At 31.0% G+C, this 16,370-nt stretch overlaps 4 protein-coding genes across 5 annotated transcripts; 3 read left to right on the forward strand and 1 right to left on the reverse strand.

The window, feature by feature from the left end:
• The first annotated feature begins 329 nt into the window (after positions 1-329).
• On the forward strand, positions 330-3,344 carry LOC110998079 (MAPK regulated corepressor interacting protein 2). 2 transcript variants are annotated; one of them, XM_022266521.2, is made up of 5 exons: positions 330-472; positions 551-635; positions 877-986; positions 1,230-1,283; positions 1,482-3,344. In XM_022266521.2, the coding sequence occupies exons 1-5, from the start codon at positions 421-423 to the stop codon at positions 1,625-1,627; spliced, it is 447 nt and encodes a 148-aa protein (XP_022122213.1). In that variant the 5' UTR covers positions 330-420; the 3' UTR covers positions 1,628-3,344. The 2 variants fall into 2 exon arrangements, with proteins under 2 accessions (XP_022122213.1, XP_022122214.1); XM_022266522.2 differs by having other exon boundaries at positions 1,488-3,344.
• A 36-nt stretch (positions 3,345-3,380) lies between these two features.
• LOC110998082 (protein SLA2-like) lies at positions 3,381-7,860 on the forward strand. Its single transcript, XM_022266525.2, has 6 exons — positions 3,381-3,600; positions 3,980-4,166; positions 4,695-4,773; positions 5,236-5,437; positions 6,341-6,487; positions 7,766-7,860. The coding sequence occupies exons 1-6, from the start codon at positions 3,532-3,534 to the stop codon at positions 7,826-7,828; spliced, it is 747 nt and encodes a 248-aa protein (XP_022122217.2). The 5' UTR covers positions 3,381-3,531; the 3' UTR covers positions 7,829-7,860.
• Positions 7,861-8,002: 142 nt separating this feature from the next.
• LOC110998065 (2-oxoglutarate and iron-dependent oxygenase JMJD4) lies at positions 8,003-9,647 on the reverse strand. The gene is made up of 2 exons (XM_022266496.2): positions 8,877-9,647; positions 8,003-8,728 (listed from the first exon to the last, which is right to left on the reverse strand). Exons 1-2 carry the CDS (start codon positions 9,395-9,397, stop codon positions 8,080-8,082), a joined length of 1,170 nt encoding a protein of 389 aa, XP_022122188.2. The 5' UTR covers positions 9,398-9,647; the 3' UTR covers positions 8,003-8,079.
• A 167-nt stretch (positions 9,648-9,814) lies between these two features.
• Positions 9,815-16,325, forward strand: LOC110998050 (mRNA (2'-O-methyladenosine-N(6)-)-methyltransferase). The gene is made up of 7 exons (XM_022266472.2): positions 9,815-11,178; positions 11,251-11,391; positions 12,107-12,283; positions 12,904-13,175; positions 13,836-14,046; positions 14,341-14,399; positions 14,744-16,325. Exons 1-7 carry the CDS (start codon positions 10,249-10,251, stop codon positions 14,958-14,960), a joined length of 2,007 nt encoding a protein of 668 aa, XP_022122164.2. The 5' UTR covers positions 9,815-10,248; the 3' UTR covers positions 14,961-16,325.
• The last annotated feature ends 45 nt before the right edge of the window (positions 16,326-16,370 follow it).

A 16,370-nucleotide genomic window follows, 5' to 3' on the forward strand; every position in this document is an offset into this window, starting at 1 on the left:
CATGAACGCTATAATATGCTTTTGACCTTACGACCTCGCTAAATAAATTTTTTCATGATTTGTAATGATTCTGTCCGCATTGTTTTGTCAGAATTTGGTTTTATATTTGATACAGTACATATACACAGGATAAAACTTTTATGTCTGATTTTATTTACGGGTGTTACATAGATATAACGTAATATGCTTTCAATTTCGATCAAAAACAAAACAGTTTCTTAATTTTAAGTTTAATTATCTGTTTCTTAATGACGTTACCATGTTGGGACAACAATAACTGTCAAAATGCTAAAGTCAATCATTTTTTAATACATAACGTCAGTTGTCACATGAACTTTGCATCAGCGGTCGATCGGCAGCCCTAATTTAACAATTTTATAAATTTATATAATTTTTTTTGAAAATTTTTGGTAAATTAAAATGTATACTGTATCCAAGGGACCTAGCAAGATTGTTGCCAAAACAAGAAGAGGTAAACTTTTGAGAGTGAGAAGTTATGATGTTTGTCTAACCTTTTAATACCTAAAAAAATATTATTTGTTTTACATAGGTCTTTCGCAAAATTTGGAACGTTTGGATAGCCGAAAGGATTATAATAGGAAGTCTTCTGATTCTGATAATGATGAAATTATTAGGTGAGTAAAGCTTATTTAAATATGATGCAATTTGAATGGTATAAGTTATTTCACCACTGTTCTTTACATAACCTTCGCCGCAACTATCACGTTTGTTTACGGAAAGAAAACCCCTACTTTTATTTTAAACAGTGACGCAAATACAATATTAATGCCCTACAAACATTTTTGTAATAATCCTTATGAGAACTTATAATTTTTTAAATAAAATATAAGTATCAATTCAAATCCTCTATTTCAGTATGCCTAAGCCAATTTTTCATTCCAACGGAAAGAAGACAGTACATCAAAGAATACAACACAGTGTTTTAACTCCTCAACATGAAGAAATGATAAGATACATAAATGAAAGTAAGTAAATACAACTTAATAATACCTAATATCCTATTATGTACCTCTTGACTGCTAGTTGTGATTTAGGTAATTCAGGTTTGACTGCCAGGTCATATGTGACTTGTGGTTTATGAAGAAACATTTATTAGGAAAGTTGCACAGGTTATATTACAAAAAAATAATTGAATAACTACTGGGACTTAATTTTTTTTTCCTTATTTATTAGAAGGCAAGTGCATTAAATATAATATATTATTCCAGCTTGGACTCAAACAGCAAACTTTGATAGTGAACCATCAACCCCTACAAGTACAGGTCAGTATTTATCTTATAAATAATCCTGACAGCTTAGTTTAGCTTTTAATTACTGTAAGGAGTATCAGCTAAATGTAAATAATCATCATAATCATAATAACAATCTTTGACTATTAACATAAAAGTGAACGGCTGGAATATCTTAGACATTGTTTGCTTTTAACACTTCACCAAAGAAAATATTAAAATTATTTTAAGGTTCAGGCAGTTCATCTCCTGCCCCATCCACAAGCCTATATTATCAAGATGATGAACCACGCCCAGCTCTTCAGGATTTCAAGCCTTTTGACCTCGAGACATGGTGGGGCAAGAGACTGTTCCAAAACATCACAAATTCCCTATGAAACAAGACCTGGTTTAAATAAAAATCTTCGGTAGCGTAAGTCACAGTCAAGTGTAGTTTACTGAATTATTTATATATTTTTACATTTCTTGTATTAAACAAACTGTACTGTGAGGAATGTAAATATTGAGGATCTTATAGGGCTATATATTTACATTTTAAATCTAAATCACATCAGACAAAACAAATATTGCCATATATTTTTGTATCAACATTGTTTGAGATTTGATTTATCTCATATATTGATATCACATTGCAGGATCTAAAAATTGGCAGATATATTTAAAATAAATGCAATTTTAACCATTTGTAAATTTAGTAATCTACATTTGATTGTGGATCTCAGTAGGTAACACTATTTATCTTAAGATGAAAATTTTCCAAAGCTCAACATTTTTTTCCATTTTTGAACCAATATTCTATAAGATTGCTTTATCATGATCAGTTATAGATTTTCTATGTTTTAAACTTTTTATTTGTAATATATTGTTTATTGTTACACATTGTTGTAACTGCCGAAGCTGGCTCGATGAATGAATTTACAAAAGAACATACATTAGTTTGCACAACATATCTAAAGCTTTCCAAAGAAGTGCCTCGCTACTGTGAAATAGAGTTTAATATTGCCAGTTACTAGTTACTTAAGAAATTAGTTTAAATAGATTAACAGATACTGTATCCTCACAATAAAATATGTATCTTACTCAAGACAAACTTAATGATAATTTCTACTTTACTGGTAGAAGTCTCTTTTATAATCTTCGTTAATTTTTACAAATCAATGTATCATTTGGCAAAGCTATAGGTATTAACCTTTTGAACACCAAATACCTTTTTACTTAATTCTTGAATAAATCTAATTAATTGTTCATTCACATCATTATGTTTGGGTAAATTTTAAATGTTAGTTTAAATAAATATGTTAAAGCAAACCCAAGTTTTTATCTTCAAGAACCATTATTAATATTTTACTTTCATCAAAAAAAATGTATTTTCTTGGTACTGGTTGGCCTTGCAGGACAGGGTAGAATGACACGATTTATAAATTTATGTTTTCGCCATTTGTTTTAGAAATAATTAATCTCATGTTTATTTTTGGTAATACATCCAACATCACATCTAGAATGTAACTATGTATTAGTAAAGCAATAAAAATATGTTTAACAAAACTGTTAAACATATTTTTTTTACTAAACAAGCCTAATTAAGGTTTGTTATTATGTACTTGTGTTCTATTCTGTAAACAATGAGTAGTGACTTAAGTTTTATTTTTTGTTTCTATATATAGTTAGTTTATATAGTTGTTTGTTGTTCAAAATTAACCAAATGCCTTACTGCTGTTGTTGTTTAACAATTATAAAAAAAAAGAAAAGCTAAAGCGATCAATGTCTTCCATATTTTATTGGTTTACTCAAGACAAATCTTAGGAATATTGGTCTGTATGGTCCGGTTATTTAGTATATTGAAACAATATATTATTATTTTTTATGTTTAATTTTATACATATTTTCAAATGCCTGTGAATTATGTTCCATAAATAGGAAAATTTGCTTTTTAATGATGTTTTAATTAAGTTTCATTTTGTGCAATTACACCACATGTAGAGTTATCCTTTTTAGATGATTTATATGAAATGTAGTGAGATGTAGAATATTTTTAGACTGATTTAGTTATAATCGTTATGCCTTTGTTGTAGTTGAATAAATTTTTATTGACAACTTTTATTGTATTTTTTTCTTTTTAAATTGGGGAATTGGTACTATTAAAATGTTTAACCAAAAAACACATTAGATAGACTGATAGACACATAGATTAGACTTTTTGTCTGTAATCATTACTCTTGCGTTTTTGGTTATACGTCATTTTGCGTCAATCATAATATGAAGAAGCTAATTCAAGTAAATTATGCATCCAAATTATTATGGTAATAATTTATTTGCACCGGAAAACTTCAAATATGTAGAAATAAACAAAGTAAGTGTTATTATGGAAAAAATGCCACATTTATTGCAGTAGTTGGTTTCGTTATGAAACGTGTTTCAAAAAAGACTAATCAAAAGGGTTGCACAAAATGTTTACTATTATGAATTTAATATGATGACCGAAAAAAAATATTATTAACATGGGTTTATGCAAGAATTACAAACTTCTTTAAAGGATATTATAGATAAGTACCTAGTATATTATTAGTAGTAAGCGAGAGGCGTCATAAATTATTTTTTTTATGCATAATTTTGTATTGTATTTAGGGCCTAGGAAAACATCATCATCGGTATACGCTATTCACATTTTTATATAATGATGAGATGAGCCTCCATACATACTCGAAAAGCTATAGTAAAATGTTTTACAGCAACCTGCCGCAACATGCGATAATTTTCTCAATGGAGTTTTAAACGCTAAAAATATTTTATGTAGTCTTGAGAGAAGTCTGAAAAAGACTCAAAACTACGAAGACCGGTTGTTGAAGTGTCAGTGTAAACATTTTCACGCAGCAAATGAGCAGTTTGTTTTATCAAACGACAACGATTCTTCAGAAGGTAAATAACATTTTAAAAATAAATAATTATTCATTCGTCAGGTGCTTTTGTTATGTATGCGTTTAAACCCGACACTTTTGCCCTTACTTCTAATTGAACGCTTCCTAGCATACCTAACCAAGACATCTTAAGAGCGCTTATTAGGCTAGCAAAATTAACAATATTTAATAAAATCGCTAGTAACAGCCCTCGACAAAGATAATGTGCTGTACCTAATCTATTTTTTTTTGCTCCATTCAGTACTTGCCAACTTTGAATAAAAACGAAACTAGGCAATAGTTAGAGCTGAATTAGTGCTTTTTTGTATCCAGGAATGTATAGTGTATTGTTTTTAATTAGAATTAACCATTGAAATAATAGTGAAGGAATACCTACATATTTATTATTTTTTAAATCGAACATCACATACAAGATAAAATCTAGCGATTACTAAAGCAGAGTAAGTAAGTGCTATAACGAGAGTAATAAAGACCCTATATTGAATACTAATTAAGGTTTTTATTAAGTGTAAGGTGTTACATTTTTTAGAAAAATGTGTATCATCGAGGAGCGTAGAAGACTTGGCGAATGATTGGGCATCTATGAACGTTGTCTGTCTTAAATATCAGTGAGTGAACATTATCAGAACTTTCAGAGTAGCTTCTTTTTCCGTATGGCATTTCTTCTTTGGAGTATGACATACAAATGTAGGTGATATAAAGAGCCGTTGTTTTGTTTAGAAAATAGATATAGATCAAATCAAATTATCTTTATTCATATAGGTAAACATGTACACTTATGAACGTCAAGAAAAACAAATTTAATTAATTGTAAATCTATATTATATTTTAAATATTTTGCGTATCACTTTCGTATTTAAAGTAGGTAATTTCGGTTTGAAGGTCAAATCATATCCTAAATCAATATTTTTTTATCATTAGTCACATATAAAATAATGTTTTTCTTGGAGCGTGAAGCTTCAAAGTAGTCATCACTTATATAAAAAATAAATTATGTTTTGGAAAATTAGTACAACAGTAATATACAGACTTCGTTCATACTTAACCCATACCTGAATCTTTTACTCTAGGTACGAAGAACTATCAGCGCGATATGATGTTTTATTACGCGAGTATGACGAACGTTGTAATGTAGAATCCTCTCACAAGGAAACAATTAGTAGATTACGAAATCGTATGAAAAAAAATCATACGAATCTAATTGAAGCTAACAAAGCATTACTAGCGGTTGGCGAAAAATACATGAAGCTTAGACAGAAGAAACTTATAGAGGTAACTTATAACCATATTATAGTACGAGATCCGGCTGCAGGATTAGTGCGCTCATTTTATTTGTCAAAAACCATTTTTTATATATATTTATAATTAGTGAAGAAGTGGGGCCACGTGATCAACGGCACCCGTGAATGTTTAAAATGTTTATGTAAATTGCTGTCCTGTACACAATATTTTATTTAAATAACGAGTGAACGAAATGTTTTCTTAAAAATAAATTCAATATGATTACATTAAAAACAGTAGCGGCCAAATTTTGATAGGCAACTTGGTAGATATACATTCACCTAATTATAAATATACATAAAAATTTGGTTTTTAGCAAATAATCGATGAGCGCACTAATCTTGCAGCCGGATCTTAGACCATTATGGTCTAAACTTGCAAGATGTAGTTAAATGGTATTACTGGGTTTTCTATCATTCTTGGCTCATGACTATGTAAATAGTGTTTTGCTAGTTCAACTGTAGATCATGAGGTCTTCAGAGGATTCTAGCTGTGGGTGTTTTTTTTTATTCGAAGTTAGGAACTCGACGGTGAAACTGTTAGTCCTGTTCTCACGATATCCGAGTATTGATTCCCAAGGTCCAGTTAAAAGGCACAAAATAAACGCAGAGTATTTTATCATGCCCTATTGGACTAGAAACTAGATTCACTAATTATTTTTAGCTGTAAATTTCTTAATATGCAGTTGTGCATATCTCATGTTCTGATAACAAACAAACTATTATATTATTATGTGTGTTGTTGTCATGTATTATTTTTTGTATCATATATAAGTGTAACCTGTTGTGGAGGCATCCAGTGTGTTTGTATTTTTTTATTTTTGACTTTGTTTTTATTAAGGATGTCTCTGTTTGGTTTCCCAATAAATAAATAAATAAATAAATAAACATACAGAAGGAGTGGTACGAACACCGCATAGAACAATTGAAGCTGCGTATAGAAGATGTTGTTAGAACAGCTGAAAGAGCGCGACTTGAACTCGATGATCAGTTAAATAATTGTCATGAAAACAACGTTCCGATGTCGCTACTTGTGGAAGAGGTTACTTCGTCATTATTACAGTCTAGATGCTAAACAAATAAAGCGTTTAATATCTCCTTTTTTATAGAAAAAAAACGTGTGTACTTATGTACACGCAATAGAAGTTATACTTCTTTGGCGTAACAAGATAAAAATCTTCTCAAAAATTTGTTAATTTTGTAGAAAAAACTAAACTTACAATAGAAAAAACTAAAATGTTGACTATAGCTAACTTCGTGGTATCGGTTTTTGTGACGGTGTGCGCGCGCATCGTAAAAAATCCTCTCATCACTTTTTCCTTACGCGCCAAAAGAAGTATTTAAAAAAGGAAATATTTAACGAATTCGCTCAACTGCTCACACACTACCAGAACTCACAAGACCGTGATCTCGGGAAGGACTAGTAAGTCGATATCATTAATTCTATCACTGACGATATTTATTTATCAGCCTCTGAATGTTAAACCAAAATGTATATCTATCTAGTTGTACCGTATAATCCATTGTCAAAATATACATATGAAACAAATATGTACTTATACTAGCGGATCCGACAGACGTTGTCCTGTCTACACGTCTTTAATTTCAAAATTTCAATTTTTAATAAGCCATTTTGATGAAAAATATTATTCAAATGTTATGACAATATCTAACGATCCAGCAAATGGTCACACACGATATAACACAATGATAAAACTTTTTTTAAATTTCGGGACAGACTAAAATTAAAATTCGAATATTATTTAAAATTTGACACTGCGATGGTAGCGCCGTCTGTCGGATCAAATGTAAAACATTCCAAAATCAACAACAACTAATAAATTGAAAATTAATTAAAAAAACATTGTGAATCTAAACCATTCCCAGATCCCCTTGAACACACACAAAAAATTTCGTCTAAATCGGTCCAGTCGTTTAGGAGGAGTTCAGTCACATACACACGCACACAAGAAATATATATATAAAGATGTATAAACCTCCTGTCACGATGTTTGTCCGCGATGGACTCCTAAACTACTTAACCGATTTTAAATTAAATTGGCACACCGTGAGCACTCTGGTCCAACTTAAGAGATAGGATACCTTAGATCTTTAATTATAGTCGCAATTTTATTTTATTGCAAATTATTTGTTTATTATTTGATACAATTCTAACAGATGGCGCTATGTTAAAAGTTCACAAAAATCTAGCTTTGTTGCTAGCAACCTATGTTTGAGAGCTGTTCACTACTTTTTGAGTTAATCTTAAAAGAATTAATATGTTTTATGAATAGTAAGATAATGTAGTATTTATTTTCAGGTAAGAAAATGCAATTTGTCATTTTTAGAGAACATTCAAATGAAGTCCAATGTTTGTGAATAACAGTTGAAAAATACATTATTTTACATATTTTATTGATAGTTTTAATCTAAAGTAGTCCTATTATATATGCTTTATTTTAATATAAAAAAGGAAAACAAAAAAGTTTTGTTTAACATCAACAACCTTACTCACAATAGAAAAAAGTTGAAAACCTTTTAAAATATTTGTCAAACAACTACCAACAGAATTAATATAGCAATTTCTGAATTTTCATTCATATTGTAAAATCAGAGCTAATATTTATAATTTATTTATTGCATCATCCTATTTTTAATATCATGAAATTGTGATACTATATTTCCTATTAAACCATTATTAAATAATGCATGATTTTCTACTAGGTTAAAAATTTTATGCAAAATGTGTAAATCAAACTTTATATGGTTATCACCAAAATTATATGAATCAAATACTGTAAATGGCATACTATTTATTTGATTTAATCTCTTTTCAGCTATGTGCATAATTAATTTAATAAAAGATTTAAAATTCATACCAAATATAGATTTTAAAATTAGTTGACATTGTTTTAAGTACTCAGGGCTATCCTTGAATTCCTCAATTTCTTTTTCAACATCGCTCAAATTCTTTTGTAAGGCATTCCAAACCTTTTCTATATTACAGGAATTAATGAAATTGTGGTTTATAGAAATTGTGTCATATAAATTAACAACTTGATGGTGCCAACCAGTTGGAACAAATATTGCATCGCCCCTTTCTTGAATAACTTCTAAATATCTGATGTTTTCATAATTTTCCTTATTAAATAATATTGGCAAGTTTCCTAGAGAGTCCCTGAGTTTTTCTTCTTCACCTGGTGGGAACAATACCCATTGCTTTTTTCCAACAATATTGACAGACCAACTATATGATGTGTATACATCAGCATGCAATGGTGTCCTGCAACAGGTAAAAAATTGAATGTATAATTTTTATCATTTTATAGCAAAATTTATATACATATTAAATAAAAGGTTTTCAATTATTATTGCAAGTCATTCAGTTAATTCAGTAACTGAATGACTTGCATTTTCTCATGCTAACTTACCATGAATCTTTTGGGCCAATGTAAACAAACTGAAAGTCATCCTCTCCATTATCTTCTGCATATTCATTAAGCCAATCAGAGGCAAAATATTCAGGAACCTTGTAAAAATCATTTCTTACATTAATTTGCTTCAATTTTGCTTTTAAATGCCAATCTTTTAGATATAAGAGATTTTCTTTATTGCAATGTTCTAAATAATCCATAAATTCTTTAACTTTCATAGTGAACTTACACTGAGCATTGAAGTCAATCTTTTCACAATCTGCAACAGGAGCCTCAAATTCACCATAATTTTGTGTAAAATATTTACAGTTTATTCTATTATTTAGAACCCAATCATTGTATGCTTTCCAATTTCCACAAACATTTTTGATTACGCACGGAGAGTTATTTAACATAAAGTTTTTATAAAAATCTTCGTAAACCATTTCACCATCATTTATAATTCGAATTTCCATTTCAACCTTATCAGTTATTGGAAATTCAACAAAATTGAATTCTAATGTCTCTATTTCAACCATGACTTCTAATTGCTGAAGGGCCGACTATTTGAACTTTTCCAATAATACTATAGGTAATATAGGGCGCCAATATTCGTACGAATTATTTAATTCATACTTTGAAAATAAGAATTAGAGAATATTGTATAATGTGAACTACTATATAATATCATAAATTAGTTGAAATTTAAAACATGTAAAATTTAAACTTAGAAATTAGAGAAATCACAGACTCCGTTTGGCTGATAAGAAATTTGATGTCAAAGATGTGTGGTGTCAGGTGTGCCGTGTGAACTGTGAAGTGTGAACATGGTGTGAACTGTGAACCTCTACTTGATAGTTGATCTGTTGTTGTGGATGTCAATTGCTTAATGTCATTAATTAACTAATTATGTATAGCTCCTAGAAGATTGACAGAACTACTTGTTTTTGGACAGTAAAAGATAGTCTATAGTCTGTTAAATTAAGGTCTGTTTAGAAGCATTCTTCATTCTGTATGTGTTTTCTATACTTAATCTGTGTCTAGAGAGTGCTTGGGGAGCTACGCCAGCCAATTTTTTAATAAAACATTTCGATGTTTTAAAGTGTTTTCTAATACTTTTAGTGCTTCTGTGCTTAATAATTTCCGAAATGTGTTTTTTCTAAGTTTAAAATATATATAATCATGAGTTTCACTAATGTTAGCGTGTTAAGCTCCGTTGATTATCTTGGCGGTAACAATACTATGTATTCTAACAAAAATATAATTGTACAGAAATGACAATTTTTAGCTAGAAAATAATAAGTACGTAAGTTAGAAACTGTCGATATAAATAAGACACCCTTTCATATAAGGATTTACAAATAATTTTTTATACAATAATTTCATCGATATGAACGATGTCCGAGACAAAGTTGTGGCTGGATCTTCCACATGGGAAAGTGGTGCAGGTCAGAGCGACTCATCACCTGAGATTCAGTCTTCACCAAGTGGAAGTGGAGAAACTCCACAAACACCGGGAGCTCCAGCACCTTTGGCGCCACATCTTGCTGCAGACTTGCACCCTGATCTCATCCAACAAGGCTGGCGAAAGTATTGGTCTAAACGAGAAAACAGACCTTACTTTTGGAATAAAATTTCTGGTGAATCTATGTGGGAGTTGCCAGCTGTTAAAAGAGACTTTGATCCCATAACAGATCCTTTGGGAATATGTCACACTGGTCCTCCAAATCCAGGGAATATGACTCCAAGTGCTAGTAAACGACGACCCTCAGAAGATAATGGCCCTCCCCCTAAAAAGTTTGTTCTTTCTGGTCCATGGGACATTGAAGTACCTACAAATGTTGTAATCTATGAACGTCCTCCTACAATTTGTCCTCATCCTCATCCAGAAATTGAAGGCTTCAGGTTTACACTTGCTAATAAATTAAGGCAATGCTATCAAGAACTTTGTCATACTAGAGAAAGTATAGATGCCCCAAAAGAATCATTTAACCGTTGGTTAATGGAGAGAAAAGTGAATGATCAGGGAGGTTCTGATCCACTGTTGCCAAGCCACTGTTTTCCAGAAATATCAAGATCTATGTATGAAGAAATTATGAATGATATACCAATAAAGTTAACTCACCCAAAATTTACTGGAGATGCAAGAAAGCAGCTATCTCGGTATGCTGAAGCTGCAAAGAAAATGATAGAATCAAGGAATGCATCTCCAGAAAGTCGAAAAGTGGTTAAATGGAATGCAGAAGACACATTTCAATGGCTTCGGCGTACTGTTGGTGCTACTTATGATGATTTTCAAGATCGTTTAGCACATTTAAGAGTATGTCATTTTCTTGAAAAAAATTTTATTCCTCTTATCTGTTCAACTTCTTAATTGATATAATATTTTCAGCGGCAATGTCAGCCTCACTTGGCAGAAACAGCAAAAGCTTCAGTTGAAGGAATTTGCCTAAAAATTTATCATTTATCTGCAGAATATGCAAGAAAAATAAGAGAAAAGCACAGTGTTCTCCTAAAAGAAAATGGAATTCAGGTAATAGTATTCTTAAAAGATATCCTGCAATAAATAAACACAAGTCTTATAAGATTCTAGTTTGATCCTTATGATTAAAATGTTTAACAAGACTAGAAAGTTTCTCAGGACTGTCTTGTTAATGTCTTGGGGCAATCTACTTGTTGTCAGTCATGACTGATTGAACATAAAATTAAAAGTAATAAAAATAGAATTAATCTAACAGGTATTTTTATTAGAACAAACTTTTATTGGGGCAAACCGGCGCAAGACTCGCCTGATGTTAAGTGATACCGCCGCCCATGGACACTCAATGCCAGAGGGCTCGCGAGTACGTTGCCGGCCTTAAATTTTTTATCTATCATTTGTATTTGTATCCATCAACTGAAAGGAAAGAAATAATAAAGATATTATTTATCTAGGTAAATAATAAAAAAAAGAGACACCTCCAAAAATTAACAGAATCTCATAAACTACTGAACCAATTTTGATCAAACTGGAGCTGTTCCCTTAATTGGAGGAAACTTGATATTATATTTCAAATTACTTGCTTTATAAAAAATTGTGGACAAACCCTTAATAAATACCTGCAAATTATCCGATTAAAACAATTATTTAAAAAAACATTGAGAGACTACAAATGCTGGATAGTAACTTTTAATGTAGATTAAGAAACCTTAACATTCCAACCTCTCATAAACGAAATGGCCATATTATAAAAAAAAGTTTATTCCAGGAAATGCCAGCACCACTCCAGCAAGCTGCTCTTCGTAAAGTGTGGTGTTATCCTGTACAATTCGCGTTACCAGCACCCAGGCCTCCAATAGTTGAACACTTTATTGACCGCGATCAGGTATTACTGCGGTACCTTGGAGAGACGCAAGTGCTTAACGCTACCTATTTACAGAAATTGGTATGTACCCTTAAAAATTCAAGTGTCTATCTCTATTCTATATTCAAAAAACTGTGAATCTATTGCCAATGAAAATTACAGATTAAAAAACATTACAAGCATTTTATATTATTTAATTATGCAAGTCAGATTCACACTACTTTTAACTGCAATTATCACTTTTTAAACATGCTTATCAATCAATCAATCAAAATTCGTTTATTCAGTTTAGATGCGTCTTAGGGCATGCTTATGAATGTCAAAAATGTTTACAAAATTCGCGAAAGAGCAAAACTACGACATCCGTTCACAAAACTACCAGGAGGCCTTGTTCTGAGAAGAACGGGCAAGAAACTCGGCAAGTTTTACCCTCCCTCTGCTTAGAAACATTTCCTTTCACCCTTTGTATTATATTTTTTATTTATATGGGCTGGTGCAAGTTGACAAACTGAATAGTAATATTTAGAACAACTTTATTTTAATTATGGAAACACCATATTGCGAATACTAGGTTAATATTTTTTTTTAATAATTGGCCTGGTAACGAGACCTTTAAGCCAAGTCTTATTTTCAGTCACTAATTCACATGTTATAGGTTAAAAAAGAAAGACAAAAAGAATGAATTATAAAACCTCTTTCAGGAACATCTATACCGATACAGCTGTTTCGACGATAAGAAGTTCGAATTATTTTTATCGCGCGTATGGTGTTTACTTAGACGATATGCGGCTTGGGTGGGGGCAGGGGGAGGTGATTCGCACTTGGCACAAATGTCGGCACCTGTCCCAGTACTTGAGTGCCTCCAGAGATGCTTTGGAGTCACTTTTGAGTGTTTCGCGAGTCCGTTGGACTGTTATTTCAGACAGTATTGCTCTGCGTTCGCCGATACTGACTCGTATTTTGGATCGAGAGGGTGAGTTTATAGTAAATGCGTTCGATTACTGAAGAAAATCAATAATAATATTAAAAAAAGTCTTTAATAAATATTATGTATAATATGCAGTAATATGATTTTATGTAATATTGTTTTTCTGTTTAATTGCTCTGAATTTATCTTCAAAAGTAAAATTAACAGGATTTCTTTTTTGTCGGAACACTACAGCTTAATTTAAACATTATTATGTATAGTGTTTCTCCTTTAAGTTATGTACTAAAAAAATTTTATTGTGATTCGTCAGCGTCTATTTCGAAAAAAGACTCGAATGTTTCCGTTCGGCCAATAATTAACAAGCGAAACGCTCTATTTAATTTTTTGTATTAGAACCAACCACTGCAGTAATTAACAAGGGGTTAACAAAGTATTTGCAGTATCAATTATATAATTCAAAGGTTATGCTCGGTTTATGTCATCCCGGTTTCCTCACTATGTTTTCCTTCACCGAACGAGCTACTAAATGCGCACAGAAAATGAAAGTCCAAGGGTGTTAGCCATGATTCGAACGCAAAATCTCAGTGTTGACAGCTTAAATAAAATATTTGCATTCAAATTGTCTATTCTCGTAACCAATTCCACATTCAAATATATACTTCGGCAAATATGGTAGAAGGCGATTAATGTTTTCGGACATCGCAGGCCATTTCTCGAGCTCCGACCTGTATCGGGGTCGTTGGTTGCGCATCCGCCCCACTGTGAGCCTTTGCTTGAGGCTGCGTTAAGGCATATGGAGAGGCTATTGCAGGACTCGGCCGAACCACTAAGTTTTGTGGTTTTCTTACCGGAGTGGCCAGATAGACCCACTCATGCCTTACACAAACTGCAGGCCAGCCATTTTAAAAGGAAACAGGTATGTTAATTTTTTCTAAACTGTATTTATTTGGATAAATAAAGAGGTTTTTTATCTTGCATTTATTATAAAAAAATCTGCAGTGTAAGGTTTTATAAACGCATTTTAAATGTTTTAATCTTACTAAGACGATAGCGGGATTTTATGAAAATTTGGTTATGTTAAATCTAGATGGATGAGTATAATATTTTTTTAGTTAAACAATGGGGCTCTTCGATATAACTCTGATCTCAAAGGGGTGTTTCTTCATGCCTGTAGGCCTTTAACATTTCCTAAACAAGAGGGTAATTTCAGGTCGTCATTCCTGCATTTGAACACGAGTATCGGCACGGTTTTCAACATATGCTTCCGAAGTAAGTCTAGCTTAATAAAATAAAAAGTTTTTTAATCTAAAGGTTTAAATAACTGTAATGTTGCCTGATTTAAAATTAGTGTGAATATAGCTACGGAATTCATGGTAATAGGTATAGGTAGTTATATACGGACTTAACTGAAACCCCGAACCTTTTCAATGTTTTAGAAAAAGTTAGTGGTTAAACATTAAACGAATGTCAAAATTTGGTTAAGTATGTTATTTATTATTCAATATCAAAATATTTTTTGGACAATCTGACAGAATTTAAAAAAAACTTCAATTATACAAGCTCAATAATGCCTTTACAAATGTAATTGAATGAAGAATGTTCTGTAATTTCAGAAACGAGATATACTTCCGTTGGGGTGGTGGTACCGTAGTAGTGTGGCTTCAAAACGCAGCCGGCTTCGCTCGATGGGGCCCCACTGAGGACAGAGTGGAGGCTTTACTCGACGCCTGGAGACCCAGAGCTAAATTACGATCGCCTGAAGAGAATCCCCCAGCTGTTCCAGCACCCACTCCCGAAATTGACACACCAGCGCCAGATAAACGACCATAGGTACACAAATAGAACTTCATAAAAACTAAATCAATCTCTGTTTTAAGTTACTTATACTTATCAAATAGCCACTGCTCATTTATCCTGGCTTTTATAATTTTGTATATTATATTTAAGACTATTCATTCATCAATTGAAATGATATTATACTTTATCAAAGTAATCATTAAAACTTTTTCTCTTTCCATGACAAAAGGAAAATAATTTAATGAGACTGATTTAGTTTTTACAAATAATGCGGGTAGACTCCCGTCCGATATATTCATATGTATTGAATTACCACTATCCGTTGTTGCAAAAAGAATTATTTTCAATCGAATAATTTACGACTCATATCTTACATATTGAACCTGCGTTTAACGGTCATATACTATGCAAGTATATTAATACCTAAAAGACCACAAACTGCCATGAATTTAAGAGTAAACATAGAAGACAACAAAATAAAAAGAACACAACCTTCTATAAAGATATACAACAAATAAAAACAAAAATATTATATCCATAAAAAACAGCAAATCCGTAAAACACAAAATGTAAAAAAACATTTAAGAGGACTGTAAGTACTACTTTACCTTCTCGTAAAAATGATAAATCAGACTACATAATGAAAGAGATATAAATATGTATATAGATTAAAAATGTTTTATTATACAAATTGTTCCAATTTTTACACTCAAAGCCTACACATGTTAAAAAAGAAACTAAAATAAGTGTATACAGAGATGGTTAAATAATTACTATAGAAGTGTTTTTAAAATAATAGTCATGTAATTAATGCAATTGCACAACAATGCAATAATAGAATCATCATAGAGGAAAATAGTACATGTGATGTTTTGCTTTATTGAGTGGGGGTGTATTTTTTAATGTGTGAGGTTATGGAATCTATCAGTTTTTAAGCAGTGTAAAATTTTAAAAATTGAGGCTTAATTCATTTATTTAAATATAAATGTAACACATTTGTCCATAAATTTCTCTATGGTTTGTGAGCATTTGTATGGTTTGTCTTGTGCTGATTCTATACCAATGTATTTTTAATAAACAGTCTAGGTCTCAATGAATTTATTCCAGAATTTGTTAAATAATTTGTTTATAAAAAAATATCATAAAATAAATATTTCTATCGCAAAGTTTATGAAATAAAAATCAAAAGAAAAATCAATTTAAGATTATATTTTACTTTTACATAATAATTTTCTATATACATAAGTCTGTAAATAAATAAAATGGACATTGTAAATAGATTTAGATCTACTTTAGTTGTCAAACTTATTGTAAGTTCTTTTTTATTAAGTCCCTTTTTCACTGTTGTATAATTCTAAAGATATATTTTGATTGTTTAATTATATTTTTTGAAAAATATACACTTTTATTTTACTCACTTTCACTACTTTGGATAAAATTAAA

This window comes from Pieris rapae, chromosome 16 (assembly GCF_905147795.1).
Source record: "Pieris rapae chromosome 16, ilPieRapa1.1, whole genome shotgun sequence".
NCBI classification, from domain to species: domain Eukaryota; kingdom Metazoa; phylum Arthropoda; class Insecta; order Lepidoptera; family Pieridae; genus Pieris; species Pieris rapae.